The 15,922-nt window shown below is 47.1% G+C and overlaps 1 protein-coding gene across 3 annotated transcripts; it reads right to left on the minus strand.

Annotated features, from left to right (window-relative positions):
* Positions 1–278: 278 nt before the first annotated feature.
* Positions 279–15,922, minus strand: vars1 (valyl-tRNA synthetase 1). 3 transcript variants are annotated; one of them, XM_029742902.1, is made up of 30 exons: positions 15,827–15,922; positions 14,383–14,732; positions 14,010–14,162; positions 13,102–13,300; positions 12,137–12,264; positions 11,879–11,954; positions 11,603–11,703; positions 11,358–11,485; positions 10,912–11,076; positions 10,704–10,785; positions 10,422–10,541; positions 10,219–10,327; positions 9,336–9,424; positions 7,845–7,935; positions 7,597–7,721; positions 6,111–6,214; positions 5,805–5,963; positions 5,146–5,236; positions 4,919–5,024; positions 4,760–4,830; positions 3,816–3,941; positions 3,587–3,691; positions 2,953–3,100; positions 2,731–2,858; positions 2,398–2,553; positions 2,051–2,275; positions 1,821–1,932; positions 1,487–1,662; positions 1,153–1,302; positions 279–990 (listed from the first exon to the last, which is right to left on the minus strand). In XM_029742902.1, the coding sequence occupies exons 2-30, from the start codon at positions 14,728–14,730 to the stop codon at positions 922–924; spliced, it is 3,840 nt and encodes a 1,279-aa protein (XP_029598762.1). In that variant the 5' UTR covers positions 14,731–14,732; positions 15,827–15,922; the 3' UTR covers positions 279–921. The 3 variants fall into 3 exon arrangements, with proteins under 3 accessions (XP_029598762.1, XP_029598763.1, XP_029598764.1); XM_029742903.1 differs by having other exon boundaries at positions 14,010–14,153; positions 15,827–15,921; XM_029742904.1 differs by lacking the exon at positions 15,827–15,922 and adding an exon at positions 15,741–15,758.

Genomic DNA, 15,922 nt, shown 5'->3' on the forward strand with positions numbered 1-15,922 from the left:
AAGCCTAGACAAAGATCTACTTTTTACAAATACAGCCAGGCCATCCTCATGTTCTACCTTTTTTTTGTACTATTTTCTTGTGGACGCTGGATCCTGTTAAATAAAATGTTGGCAAAATAATTTTTGTATTATGAAACTGCAATCTTGCATGTCTAATTTTTTTATTCCTGGCCATAACTATCAAAGTTCCAGGCCCTAATTATAGACAACTAGGGCCTTGAGGTTTTCCAGGTCAGGAAAAACTCCTGGACCTAATAATTTCACCAAATGAGCAGAGATCCCGGCCTGTCTAATGTCTTTATTCATTCACTTTCCTCCAGAGAATCCTTTATGGAAATTGGCATAGTACTTTGACATGAGACAATAACAGGAGGGTGAAATTGTTGTTTTGGCTCTGTACTCCAGCACTTTGGATTAAAGGTTAAAGTGCAGACTCTCAGCTTTAACTTCAGGGTATTTTCATTCAGATTGGGTGAAATGACTATGTAGTCTCTTTCCAGGTTGTTTCAGAACATTTTGTGCCCAATTAGAAATGAACAGCAAATACATTGTCACTTGTAAATAAGAATAGAATGTTTCTAAACACTTCTATATTAATATGGATGCTACCATGATTGCGGATAATGATAAGTTACAGGCACAAATCATACACCCAAGACATGGGGGGGTGTGTGTATGATATTTGTGCGTCTAAATTTCTCAAAGGATTATTCGTAATTGCATCCACATTCATGTAGAAATGTTCACCCGATATGGCTGAAAATACCCAAAAATGTAATCTAAAAGTCTGCACTTTAACCTCTGTATCATTTCAAATCCAATGTGCTGGAGTACAGAGCCAAAACAACACATTCAGTCACCGTGCCAATACTTTTGGAGCTCACTATAAGAACCATATTGTGAAAGGGGACGGAGGAGAGGTTACACCATTCTCTTGAAGTTGTCTATGGCTTCCGTTGCTTTCTCTAGCTCCGTCTGGCTCTGACGCAGCTGGAAGAGGGTTAGAGAGCAGGATCACAGGTCACCACACACTTCAGAAGCGACTGATAATCTCACTTTACAAGCAGAGCCAAGCAAAGGGTTTACTGTGGGAATGCCCCACTTTCCCAAACTAAAACCTGAGTAATGACATTCTCTCTGCCCCCTCCTTACCTTGTCAGCATCCAGCTCCTGTACTTTAACAGGCACCTTCTCCTTGTAGTCACTCTTATCCATCTTTTCTCTCAGTTTATCCATCTGTTTCTCCAGCTCTCCCTTCTTCACAGTCAGCTTGGCCACCTCCTTCTCCAAGTCTATCAGGCCCTGGGAGAGAGATTAACGAGGAGAAAAGGAAACGGTTGTAAAAACAGGGGAAAAAGTAACACTTTTACTAGGGAATAAACAGATGTCTGGTTTGGCACAGTCATCAGATGACTCTAGTATACACCGGTAGCCAATCACAACACAGAATAATGTGCGGTTGAAGCCAGTAAAATTGACCTCTTACTTTGAGCATGAGGTGGACGGTGCACCTGTCGGAGGCAATGGCCACAGCACAGCCCTCTGGGACGGCCCCGGTGGCTGGGACGGGCTGGATGGTCTGGGAAAGAGACAGGGTCTGGATCTGCAGACTGTACTGCTCCACCAGAGACATCGTCTCACTGTCTATACACTGGAGGTAGCCTGGGGAGGGAGGGGGTTAGGGCTATAATAAAACAACGCTATGAGAAGTGTTCTAGTCACCAAAGTAGATTATCATGCCAATTTTTACTAAATCATACACCCTTGCTATAAGTAAGTAGTACATATAGTACAGTGCTTGTGGTCATGTATGAACTCACAATCGGCACGTGTCTTGGTCAGGTTGTAGTCGGCCCTGAGTGAACGGATGGTCCGGACCACGGTCATCACAAACTCCATCTGACGGTCCACATCCTCACTGTGCCAGCAGAACTAGAGACCACAGAGACGACGGTCAGACAACAACCGCAAATTACAGTCGTCAAAACTCATGCCCGGTGGTTTATTATACCGTGTACTCAGTGTATCAATATAAAGTTCTCTCCCTCACCTCCTCAGTCTCAGGGTAGGGCGTGACATGGATACTAGGGTGGCCATCCTGGGATCGTCGCCGTGGCAACCTCTGGTAGAGCTCCTCGCCCACGAAGGGCATGATGGGAGCTAGGAGGCGCAGGCCGGTCTCCAGGCAGGTGAACAGAGTCTGTCTGCAGACTACAGCCTGGCTCCGAGACCCACTGTCTTCCTCCGCCCTGGAGAACACTGGCTTCACACTCTCCTAGAGGGGGGAGGTAGAGAAGGGACGAGGATGGAGGTTGGGAGCAGGAAGTTGAGTGGTAATATATTAATCCCACACACACCACTCACAGGCAGACAGAGACAAGGCAAACAGACTCTCACCAGATAGACGTCACAGAGCTCATAGAGCCAGAAGTTGTAGATGGCTGTGGTGATAGCTGGGAAGTCGTAGGCCTGGAACCCTGCATTACACTGCCCCACAGCAGAACACAGACGGGACAGAATCCACCGGTCTGACACGCTCTCCTCCCCACACAGCTGACAGGAGGATAATTGGACATTTTACAGAGATATAAACCTAGACCTGTTTTCACTCACTAACAAATTAAAAGCATTTTCTCGAAGCAACTTTATTTTCCTTCATTTACATGGGCATGACACTACAGTACACACAATGAATGGGCCTAGATAAAGATACTGTAGTAGAGATGTCACCTGGGCTTTCTCTGAAGGAACAAAGTTGTCTCCCAGTGTCCTCATGGCAAACTTCACAGCATTCCACAGCTTGTTACAGAAGTGACGGTAACCAAGGATACGATTCACATCCATGTTAATGTCCCTGCCTGAGAGAGGAAAACGGGTTGTGTTGGTGTGTACATGGCATGCCAGCCATAACATGACAGCCACATCACCAGATGGCACTAGTGAGTGATGTACCTTGGCTGGTGTAGGCACACAGGGCGAAGCGGAGGGCATCTGTGCCACACTCTGGGATACCAGTGGGGTAGTCTGACTTCTGTCCCTGCTTGGCCTTCTCTACCTCTACTGGGTCCAGATTACTGTCCTGCAGCTGGGCGTACAGACCCTGCACACACACAAAGGGTCAGTAGAGACATTATCTGTGTCCTGGTGCTTTGTTCTGTTTATACTGTATACCGGGGTATTTCTGCTGGGGGAGGTGTGCTTCATCACTGCTTATAACTAGAAGAAACCTACGATGTGTCAAATAGATGATATCCAGCTCAGGGCTCCAGCTATGCATTTGGTTTGCTAACTTGCTAGATCAAGCTTCTTGGTTACAGCTTATTGGTTACATTCAGTCCCTTCCTGGATCAAGATCCCTGTTGCCTAAATAGTTTTGTGCCCCTTGTGTGCATTTCCGGTAATACTGTATACCCTTGAATGGTACAGAAACGGTATGATGGTTAGAAAATGTGGATACCTCCAAACCCTACTCAGCTCAGTTTGAGGGCGCACCACTAGGAGAGACAGATAAAGGGCCTCAGAGCCTGGAACAGCTGCTTAATAAAGCAGACAGTACAACAGCCCCCATGGGAGCACGGTGTGTTACCTCTAGAGAGATGCCTGTGATGACGTCCAGAGGGTCGATGACGTTCCCCAGAGATTTGCTCATCTTCCTCCCGTGGGCGTCCCTCACCACCGCATGGAGGTACACCTAGTATCAAACACAGCCCTTACTATACAGCCATTACTATACAGGCTGTCCCCACTGTAATCAATGAAACATGCTACACCGGTCAGAGGCAGGCAGCAGGTAATTACTTCCAAATGAGCCCCACCTCTTTGAAGGGCAGCTTGCCAGTGAGTTTGAGGCCCATCATCACCATGCGGGCCACCCAGAAGAACAGGATGTCATGACCCGTCTCCAGCAGGCTGCCTGGATAGAACACACTCAGGTCCTGGGTCTGGACAGAGAGAGGATAACCTGTATTACACACTCAGGTCCTGGGTCTGGACAGAGAGAGGATAACCTGTATTACACACTCAGGTCCTGGGTCTGGACAGAGAGAGGATAACCTGTATTACACACTCAGGTCCTGGGTCTGGACAGAGAGAGGATAACCTGTATTACACACTCAGGTCCTGGGTCTGGACAGAGAGAGGATAACCTGTATTACACACTCAGGTCCTGGGTCTGGACAGAGAGAGGATAACCTGTATTACACACTCAGGTCCTGGGTCTGGACAGAGAGAGGATAACCTGTATTACACACTCAGGTCCTGGGTCTGGACAGAGAGAGGATAACCTGTATTACACACTCAGGTCCTGGGTCTGGACAGAGAGAGGATAACCTGTATTACACACTCAGGTCCTGGGTCTGGACAGAGAGAGGATAACCTGTATTACACACTCAGGTCCTGGGTCTGGACAGAGAGAGGATAACCTGTATTACACACTCAGGTCCTGGGTCTGGACAGAGAGAGGATAACCTGTATTACACACTCAGGTCCTGGGTCTGGACAGAGAGAGGATAACCTGTATTACACACTCAGGTCCTGGGTCTGGACAGAGAGAGGATAACCTGTATTACACACTCAGGTCCTGGGTCTGGACAGAGAGAGGATAACCTGTATTACACACAGAGGGTATCACTCACTCAGCTCTAGACACACCTTACCCACACATTCAATATCATCAATACAGGAACTATGGAAAGCATATGTTAACTTTAATACACACACGGCCTCACCCCCACCCTCACACACACCCCCACATCCTCACCTCGTTGGGCCAGCCGAAGATGGAGAAGGGGAAAATACCAGAGGAGAACCATGTATCCAGGACATCCTCATCTGTAACACAGGAAGTGAACATAAATCACTGGGCAATGGGCAGAATACTCCATTACACTGTAAATGATCATCATTTGAGAGATCTTACCCTGTCTGAGGGTGATCTTGTCAGTGGAAACGTTGAAGCGCTTGGCAGCTTTATCTCTGGCCGCCTCCTCTGTCCTCCCACTCACCCAGTAATGACCATCCATGTCCTGGAGGGAGGAAGGGAGGAAGAAGGGAGAAGGAAGCCAGAGAGATGGGACATGGGTTGTTTGGACAGGTGTGACTTAAATGACACAGAGAAAATCAGAGAGAGAGAGAAACGGATCTCACCTCTCCTGGTTTGACTGAAGGGTCAGTCACGGTGACAAAGTAGGCTGGGATCCTGTGACCCCACCACAGCTGACGAGAGATACACCAGTCCCTGGGAGGGAGGGACAACGAGAGAGGGATGAGGGGTGAGGAAACCTGAGCACAACTGGTGACAGATGAAACACTAAAGAATAAAAGGGGTTTGGTGCTGGAGTAGAGGTGCTCCCTGTTTTTAACTAGGGATCTAACCAGTATCTGTAATCCACTTTCTATAATGGAGAGAGTGTGGCGGGTCACCTTGTAATGCGTAGAGAGATGGAGCACATTAAAGAGTAGAACTGGAAGGACAGCGAGGAATGAGAAAGACTGATGACAAAAGAGAGGTATAGAGGGAAGAGGAAAGCAGAACCAGAAAGGAGATGGAGGTGACCTACCTGATGTTGTCCAACCAGTTGAACCAGGTCTTATGGTGGTGATAGAGAGGAAGGGACTGGGAGGGGTGTAGTGTAAACTTACCTGATGTTGTCCAACCAGTTGAACCAGGTCTTATGGTGGTGATAGAGAGGAAGGGACTGGGAGGGGTGTAGTGTAAACTTACCTGATGTTGTCCAACCAGTTGAACCAGGTCTTATGGTGGTGATAGAGAGGAAGGGACTGGGAGGGGTGTAGTGTAAACTTACCTGATGTTGTCCAACCAGTTGAACCAGGTCTTATGGTGGTGGTCTGGGATGATTTTGAGTCTTCCCTCCCGGACCGAGTCAGCTGCCTGCTTGCCCATGTCAGCACAGTCCACATACCACTGAGGCTTCAGCAGCGGCTCCACTATGTCCTTAGAACGACTGGGGAAGAGAAACACACTCACATTCAATACAGAATTTTCTCACTAACATGTTCACACAGATGTGACCCCATTTCGCCCACTGATGCACGTGAAGCTGAAATAATATGTCCTTATGTGCTCGTAATGTGGACTGATCGTAGCACACCTGCAGACAGGCACCACCATGGGGTTGTCTTTGGTCTCCTTGAACTGGCCTCTGTCCTTCAGAGCCTGCAGCACAGCCTTCCTCGCTTCGAAACGTTTCATACCCTGAGAGACGAGAGAGAGAGAGAGGAGGTAGGCAGAGAAAAAGAGGAAGTTCCCAAACAGATACCACACAGAACAAGGAGGAAAAGGAAGAAAAAGAGAGTGACAACACACCACAACTACTAGACAGCATGAAGACAAGATCCAGTTGAAGAAGTAGTGAGTGTGTACTGTACCAGGTGAAGAAGTAGTGCGTGTGTACTGTACCAGGTGAAGAAGTAGCGCGTGTGTACTGTACCAGGTGAAGAAGTAGCGCGAGTGTACTGTACCAGGTGAAGAAGTAGCGCGAGTGTACTGTACCAGGTGAAGAAGTGGTGCGTGTGTACTGTACCAGGTGAAGAAGTAGTGCGTGTGTACTGTACCAGGTGAAGAAGTAGCGCGTGTGTACTGTACCAGGTGAAGAAGTAGCGCGTGTGTACTGTACCAGGTGAAGAAGTAGCGCGTGTGTACTGTACCAGGTGAAGAAGTAGTGCGTGTGTACTGTACCAGGTGAAGAAGTAGTGCGTGTGTACTGTACCAGGTGAAGAAGTAGTGCGTGTGTACTGTACCAGGTGAAGAAGTAGTGCGTGTGTACTGTACCAGGTGAAGAAGTGGTGCGTGTGTACTGTACCAGGTGAAGAAGTGGTGCGTGTGTACTGTACCAGGTGAAGAAGTAGTGCGTGTGTACTGTACCAGGTGAAGAAGTAGCGCGAGTGTACTGTACCAGGTGAAGAAGTAGCGCGAGTGTACTGTACCAGGTGAAGAAGTAGCGCGAGTGTACTGTACCAGGTGAAGAAGTAGCGCGAGTGTACTGTACCAGGTGAAGAAGTAGCGCGAGTGTACTGTACCAGGTGAAGAAGTAGCGCGAGTGTACTGTACCAGGTGAAGAAGTAGCGCGAGTGTACTGTACCAGGTGAAGAAGTAGCGCGAGTGTACTGTACCAGGTGAAGAAGTAGCGCGAGTGTACTGTACCAGGTGAGGAAGTAGCGCGAGTGTACTGTACCAGGTGAAGAAGTAGCGCGAGTGTACTGTACCAGGTGAAGAAGTAGCGCGAGTGTACTGTACCAGGTGAAGAAGTAGCGCGTGTGTACTGTACCAGGTGAAGAAGTAGCGCGTGTGTACTGTACCAGGTGAAGTAGTAGCGCGTGTGTACTGTACCAGGTGAAGAAGTAGCGCGTGTGTACTGTACCAGGTGAAGAAGTAGCGCGTGTGTACTGTACCAGGTGAAGAAGTAGCGCGTGTGTACTGTACCAGGTGAAGAAGTAGCGCGTGTGTACTGTACCAGGTGAAGAAGTAGCGCGTGTGTACTGTACCAGGTGAAGAAGTAGCGCGTGTGTACTGTACCAGGTGAAGAAGTAGCGCGTGTGTACTGTACCAGGTGAAGAAGTAGTGCGTGTGTACTGTACCAGGAATGGAGCCGGCACGTTGATGAGCAGGCCATTCTCATCCAGGATGTTGATGAAGGCCAGGTTGTGTCTGTTTCCAACCTCATAATCATTATGGTCATGGGCTGGGGTGATCTTCACAGCACCTGGTGGAGAGAGAGAGACAAGGTTCCGTACAGCTCAACCATACAAACTAACAGTATCCCACTATTCCTTAGACCACCAGATTACTCCAGGACAGCCACATGGCCACACAGCATGGTTAGTACCCGTTCCAAAGTTGACATCCACGAACTCATCAAACACGATGGGCATCTTCCTGTCACAGAAGGGATGAAGCACCATCTTCCCTTTAAGGTGCTGAGAGACACAGATAAACCAAAACGTGTTAGTTCTCAATTAGAATGACAAAAACATTAATCAAAACAACATTTAAATGTCAAGAAAGTATAACCTTTCATGGATTTTCCCAAAGAATGTCTGTATTGGAAGGTTGGCAGGGTGTGTGTGTGGGGTGTAGAGACCTGGTATCTGGGGTCGGCAGGGTGTGTGTGTGTGGTGTAGAGACCTGGTATCTGGGGTCGGCAGGGTGTGTGTGTGGGGTGTAAAGACCTGGTATCTGGGGTCGGCAGGGTGTGTGTGTGGGGTGTAGAGACCTGGTATCTGGGGTCGGCAGGGTGTGTGTGTGTGTGTGTGTGTGTGGTGTAGAGACCTGGTATCTGGGGTCGGCAGGGTGTGTGTGTGTGGTGTAGAGACCTGGTATCTGGGGTCGGCAGGGTGTGTGTGTGTGGTGTAGAGACCTGGTATCTGGGGTCGGCAGGGTGTGTGTGTGTGTGGTGTAGAGACCTGGTATCTGGGGTCGGCAGGGTGTGTGTGTGTGGGTTGTAGAGACCTGGTATCTGGGGTCGGCAGGGTGTGTGTGTGTGGGTTGTAGAGACCTGGTATCTGGGGTCGGCAGGGTGTGTGTGTGTGTGTGGGGTGTAGAGACCTGGTATCTGGGGTCGGCAGGGTGTGTGTGTGGGGTGTAGAGACCTGGTATCTGGGGTCGGCAGGGTGTGTGTGTGTGTGGTGTAGAGACCTGGTATCTGGGGTCGGCAGGGTGTGTGTGTGTGGTGTAGAGACCTGGTATCTGGGGTCGGCAGGGTGTGTGTGTGTGGTGTAGAGACCTGGTATCTGGGGTCGGCAGGGTGTGTGTGTGTGTGGTGTAGAGACCTGGTATCTGGGGTCGGCAGGGTGTGTGTGTGTGGGTTGTAGAGACCTGGTATCTGGGGTCGGCAGGGTGTGTGTGTGTGGGTTGTAGAGACCTGGTATCTGGGGTCGGCAGGGTGTGTGTGTGTGGGGGGTGTAGAGACCTGGTATCTGGGGTCGGCAGGGTGTGTGTGTGTGGTGTAGAGACCTGGTATCTGGGGTCGGCAGGGTGTGTGTGTGTGTGGTGTAGAGACCTGGTATCTGGGGTCGGCAGGGTGTGTGTGTGGGGTGTAGAGACCTGGTATCTGGGGTCGGCAGGGTGTGTGTGTGTGGGTTGTAGAGACCTGGTATCTGGGGTCGGCAGGGTGTGTGTGTGGGGTGTAGAGACCTGGTATCTGGGGTCGGCAGGGTGTGTGTGTGTGAGGTGTAGAGACCTGGTATCTGGGGTCGGCAGGGTGTGTGTGTGTGGGGTGTAGAGACCTGGTATCTGGGGTCGGCAGGGTGTGTGTGTGTGGGGTGTAGAGACCTGGTATCTGGGGTCGGCAGGGTGTGTGTGTGTGGGGTGTAGAGACCTGGTATCTGGGGTCGGCAGGGTGGACGGCCACAGCAGAATCTCCCAGCATGGTCTCTATACGAGTGGTCGCCACAATCACCTCCTCATCTGACAGGGAGACAGGGAGAGACATTTACCGTAAATTCCGGACTATAAGCCGCAACTTTTTTCCAACACTTTGCACTTCGCGGCTTAAACAATGACGCGGCTACTATATGGATTTTTCCCGCTCTCAAATTTGTGGGTCCTGACAGCGTGGAGCATTGCGTGGAGATTTGCCTCCGGATGAAAGTGACGAGAGCGACAATGAAAACGATCCAATATCGGATGAAGAAATTCTGAGGCTATTCAACTCCGACACCGAAGGAGATGACTTCAGTGCACAGGAGGAGGAAGATAGTGACCAATGACTTTCTTGGTAGACTACTGTTTACTGCTAATTATTATTTTTTTGTTACAAGCCGTGTTTCGTTGAAGCCTATTTATTTTTGTTACAAGCCGTGTTTCGTTAAAGCCTATTTATTTTTGTTACAAGCCGTGCTTCGTTAAAGCCCATTTATTTTTGTTACAAGCCGTGTTTCGTTAAAGCCTATTTATTTTTATTACAAGCCGTGTTTCGTTAAAGCCTGTGTAAAGTTCATTTGTTTCAATGTACCGGTAGGCACCTGCGGCTTATAGACATGTGCGGCTTATTTATGTTCAAAATAAATCAAAAAATGTAATTCAGTGGGTGCGGCTTATATTCAGGTGCGCTTAATAGTCCGGAAATTACGGTGATAAAAGAAGACAGAAATAGAGGAAGGGCGAGATCAATTAACATAATTGACAGAAACACTCAAGATAAAGCCGTGTCCCTGTACCTCCCCAGCCCAAAATGACTCTCCCCTTTCTCTCTGTCTTACCTGATCCCTCTATCTTGTAGGAGAAGGAGACCAGTACTCCAAACTCCACCTTGTCCTTGTAGCCAGGCACGGGCAGCAGAGTCCTGCCAGTCAGCTCCTTCTTATCCACCTGGACAATACAGCATCATGGGAGTGTTCATTATAGTATGCAACAGAATGGACATTTCAAAAACGGTTTAAAACATTTCACAACAGAATCATACCTCTATATCTGAGATGGCAGAGTTGAGGGTGCAGGACCAGTTGACCAGCCTCTTGCTCCTGTAGATCACGCCGTCCTCATGCAGACGAATGAACGCCTCCTGGACTGCATAGGACAGTTTCTAGAGAGGGAGTCACAATAGTTTAGTGTTGGGAACATTACAACGTTGGTAAAGGCTCAGTCTAGACATAATACTTTATGTATTAGACTAATAAAGCTCTCATGAGTTGTCCATGATGACACAGTAAAAGGTGACAGGTAATGTAAATGATAGTAAACTCACAGGGTCCATGGTGAAGCAGGCTCTGTCCCAGTCCAGAGAGGAACCCAGCTTCTTCAGCTGGTGGTAAATACGGTCTCCCTTCCTACAACACAGCGCAGGGAGGAAGAAAGAGGGTGAGGGAGGAAAGAGAGGAACTCTAGCTCTTACTTCCACTTCTATTGTTGTTCTTTCTTTTGAAACCCTCTCTCCTTCTCCTTCCTCCACTCACTCGTTCTTCCACTTCCAGACCTCCTGGATGAACTGGTCTCTCCCCAGGTCGTGACGGCTCATGCCCCTCTCCCTCATCAGTTTTTTCTCCACCACCACCTGGGTGGCGATGCCCGCGTGGTCACAGCCTGGGTTCCACAGGGTCGTCTCGCCACGCATGCGGTGCCTGGGGAGGGGGAGGAAACAGGAAATGATAAGGACAGAACTAGATTACAGCACTGCAGAATGTTGAGAATGGGACAAGACATGAATGTTGAGAGGTGAAGAGAAAAGTGGGACAGAGTCATAACAGCAAGAGAGAAAGCGAGACAGACGGCTAGAGAGAGAATGAGAGAAAGTGTGAGATGTTGGTAGAAAGAAGAAAGAGAGTGAGATTGGTGAAAGGATGTGAAAATAAACCGCTAGAAAGGGAGAGAGCAGATTGGTGTAATCAGAGAATCCCATTACCATCTGGTCAGACAGTCCTGGATGGCGTTGGTTAGGGCATGGCCTAAGTGAAGAGATCCCGTCACATTGGGCGGAGGGATACACATCATGAACACTCCACGGGGGTTCGGCTCACTGATACTCTTCCGCTGAAGAATATAAGAACATCATAATAGCTTGATTATGACCTCAGCCATGGGCTGGTTAAATGTCACATTTCATAAACAAGCATAAACTATGAAATACATAAAGAGAGTGAGTCTCACCCCGTATTCAGGTTTGAAGTATCCCTGCTTCTCCCACCAGGAGTACCAGGCTGCCTCCACATACTGAGGACTGTACGAGTCTGGCAGGGCGCTCAGGACATCTGACACAGGGAGAGATAGGAGTTTAATACGCACCGCACACACACGCACACACACACACACACACACACACACACACACACACACGAGTATAATAGAGAGAGTGGTGGATTATACATGGTTAATAACAGATCCTATTCAATTATTCAAATTCCTAATTCTATGGTTAATAAGCACCTTTTTTCTCTCCAGGAGGGGTGGGGATGTCGTATGAGATCACTCCCAGGTCCTTCTTCTCTGGTTTGGCCTTTTTCTGGAGAGAGACCAGAATGAGACTGATGAGACCTATTGGCAAGACACCTACTGAATGACCTTATCTAGGCTGTAAAAACTTTAAGGATCATCATCTTGTTGGTTTCCAGTTGATCCACACAGAAATGGTCTTTGCAACAGTGAAAATGAGAAATGAAACCAGCCACCTGTCAATCTTCATACCTCTGTCGGGGGTGCCAGTTTCTTCTCTTGCTTTTTCTTCTCCTCCATCTCCTTCTTCTTTTGGAACTTCTCCAGCTTCTCTCTGTTTTTCGCCTCCTTCTTCAGCTGAGCTTCTGTCTTCGGTTTTCCTGAGAGAGAGAAACACACTTCTGAGAATAACATACACACTCAAACAAACTCAAGCTGACACACACACGGAGTCAACTCATGATGCTATGTATCCAGAAAATATTCCTCCGATGTAACTAACTGATAAGATGCCAAATGGAGTGAAAACTGAAACGGATTTGCCATTCAGCTTGACAAGAAGACACCGTTGGGCTACAGGATAATAAAGTTGTTCTTCAATCTAAAGCTGATCTCACACAAAGAAACTTGAGCAGAATTTCTGTTGCCTTTGCAGGTTGCAAATGTCATCATCTCAAGCAACTTTGCAGATATAAAAGTCAACTCAATTATTATAATTGTTTTATTGCATGCAAAATACAATCAAATTGAAGGCGCTTGTCATGTTATTGATTCCATATCGTTTGCAAATTCTTAAAGCTGCAACGTAACTTTTTGGGCGACCCAACCAAATTTACATAGAAATGTGTGTTATAGATCTGCCATTCTCATTGAAAGCATGTCTAAGAAGCAGCAGACCTGTTCTATTTTCAATATTTCTATGCTTCCCGTTATCAAGTTCAGTTTTCACGTCTTTTATTTTCGGTTTTTGTACACCAGATTCAAACAGCTGAAAATACAATATTTTTGGTTATGGAAAATATATATTTCACAGTGGTTTAGATGGTACAGTGATTCTCTACACTATATTTGCTTGTTATGTTGTATAAACTGAAATTAGGCGCACTATTAGAATTTTAGCAACCAGGAAATGGGGGAGCAATTTCTGCATAGTGCATCTTTAACACATACTACCAGACGAGTTACTCACAGTCAAAGACATGGCCTAAGCCTCTTACCATTGGCAGCGTTGGCATCAGCAGTTGGATTAGCGTTAGCAGCAGGAACAATAGCAACGCTGGGTTTGGGTGTGACGGGCACCATCTTCTCACACAGAGAGATCTGTCCCAGGACCTTGACAAACTGAGGCTGGTTGACACAGGTCAGAAACCACCTGGTCACATTCGTCAGGGCTTTCCTGTTGGACGGCTCCAAGGCCTAGTATGACATAATAAGAGGAATGTTATTGGAGTTCAAACAATGTGAAACAGGAAGATCTTACATTGGATGTTGCATGCAATTTCAGTCGAGTTGCTTTGTGTATCAGCAAAGATGTTTGAGATGATGTCAATTGCAATCTGCAACAGAAATTGAATACGGATTGCTTTACAGTACAACTGGGGTGTATTCATCATGCCGATTCTGTTGTTTGTTTTGTCTGTTGCTAAACATTTTACAAGAAAAACTGTTTACTCCAAATGGAAAATGTTTTATACAACGAAAACAATCGTTTTTATAGGACAAATGCAACCCCATTTTGTTCTGCTTGGTCCATTTACTTAATTTAGTTCTTAAAACTAAATTGCATTTTTTTTTTTTTTAACTAGGCAAGTCAGTTAAGAACAAATTCTTATTTACAATGACAGCCTACCAGGGAACAGTGGGTTAACTGCCTTGTTCAGGGACAGAACGACAGATTTTTACCTTGTCAGCTCAGGGATTTGATCCAGCAACCTTTCAGTTACTGGCCCAACGCTCTAACCACTAGGCTACCTGCCTCCCCTAATGAATACACCCCAGCACTCACTTACCAGACAGTCTGTTAACAGAAGACAAATACTTTCATTTCTTCCTAACTTTAAAGAATAAGGAAGAGGATACACAAATAAGATAAAAAGATAAATGTTAACATAAAGACTTGGCTCACGTATTTGAAGGGCAGGAGTGCTGCGGTTGCCACAGCGATGTCGGCCAGAGTGAGGCTGTCTCCCACCAGGAATGTTCTAGGCTCCAGGTTCTTATCTAAAACGTTTAGCACGCGCATCATCTCAGCATGAGAACTCTGCTGAAGCTGCATGGACTCATCAGAAAAAAGGATTGGTAATCAACAATGTTAACACAGGAATTTGTCTTGGGCTATGTTATATTCCAGATTAGTGTTCCCTCCCCTTGCTTTGTCATTGTTCAATCACTCCCATATTCCAATTCATTTGAAATTAAGCAAATATTCACCATTATACTCCTATTTGTGTGTTTGTGACTGAATGGGTTGCTGCCAGTACTGAGACCCTCTCCCTCACCTTCTTGTCCACTCCCATCACCCCCAGCAGTGGGAACACCACAGCACAGGACACAGGAGTCAGCTCATTGTCTGCAAAGCTGAGCCACTGCCACACCTGGCTCTCCTGTTTAGCATTCGACCCTATCCTCTTCCCCTGAGAGGCTAGGTACCATGCAACAGCACTGGCCCCAGAGAGCACCTCACCTCCCCCAGAGCCCAGCACCAGGCTGGGGCGAGAGCACAGGGCCAGGGAGGCAGGAGGGTCCTCTATGAGTGTGCAGGGCCGAGAGGGGCAGAACTCTGCAGCAACCAGGGCCATGAGGCTCCTGAAGTCGTCAGGGTGGGGGGAGACGTAGAGCGAAGCCATCCCTAGGAGAGGGGGGAGAATGACAGATTGGTGTGTCAGACAATATAATGACTGGCAAAGTATAACGCTTCCATAGCGTCATTAAATAGTACAGATGTGTATTTGGATGCAAACCACTTCACAAGTCATCCAATCTCAGCTAAAACTAGCTTGCTAGCAGGTTAGCTACATAACAGTAGGCAGTAACGGTACTGTTTTGGGCATGTTTGTGTATGCTAACTTAAGTTATGCTACACTAAGGTGACATCTCTTAAGGTGACATCTCTTAAGTAACAAACGCTAAAGTTAGCTACAAATCTGGGAAGTAAACTGAGACAACTCCACAAACAGAGACGTGCGCAGATAGCTATGCAACGATTCATGCGCTATTTTCTAGTGCAACAAATCTGTCAAACTGGAAAGACATGCTAACCATTAGCGGACTAAACTCCACTCCATGGTGAGTTTAGTCGGCTAGCTAGTCATCAGCTTTGGCAAGCTGTAACTTAAAAAAGGGACAATATGTAGTTGCTATATCCATTGTAAATAAATGATATATACCCATTCATTCTTGAAAAATATAACATAGCTAAATGCCTCATGAGCTTCGTTCAATGGTCGTACACCATCATAACCCAAAATATAAACTTGTTTTACTCCAATGTTTGTAAACAAAGTCACGTTAGCTAAATGTAAACAAACACTGTATAGTCTCAAACATTTTTTTAGTTTAAACTATCAGGTTGATATCATGAACGGTCAGTCCTTGCATTGGGGCCGGCTGGTAGCCTACTGGTTAGAGCGTTGGGCCAATAACCGAAAGGTTGCTGGATCGAATCCCTGAGCTGACAAGGTAAAAATCGATCGTTCTGAACAAGGCACTGTTCCCCGGTAGGCCGTCATTGTAAATAAGAATTTGTTCTTAACTGACTTGACTAGTTAAATTTTAAAAATCCATAGCTGCATCTATGAATTTGAGAGTTACATTTCCCCAGCCTCATCTTTTTACCGAAAAAGTGGCAGTTACTCACCTGCCTTACACCATGAATTACGTACACAAACTTTTCATATAATACATCATTTTAAACTAAATGGCACTTGAACAAGTTGTCCATACCGTTGAATGAAGAAGAAAGGGACGTCAACTCATGAGTTCCGGATAAGCAGCGTATTACAGTAGTCGGCCGTCTGATGCAATGTGGCGCACATGTTT

This window comes from Salmo trutta, chromosome 3 (genome assembly GCF_901001165.1).
Source record: "Salmo trutta chromosome 3, fSalTru1.1, whole genome shotgun sequence".
Classification (NCBI taxonomy): Eukaryota; Metazoa; Chordata; class Actinopteri; order Salmoniformes; family Salmonidae; genus Salmo; species Salmo trutta.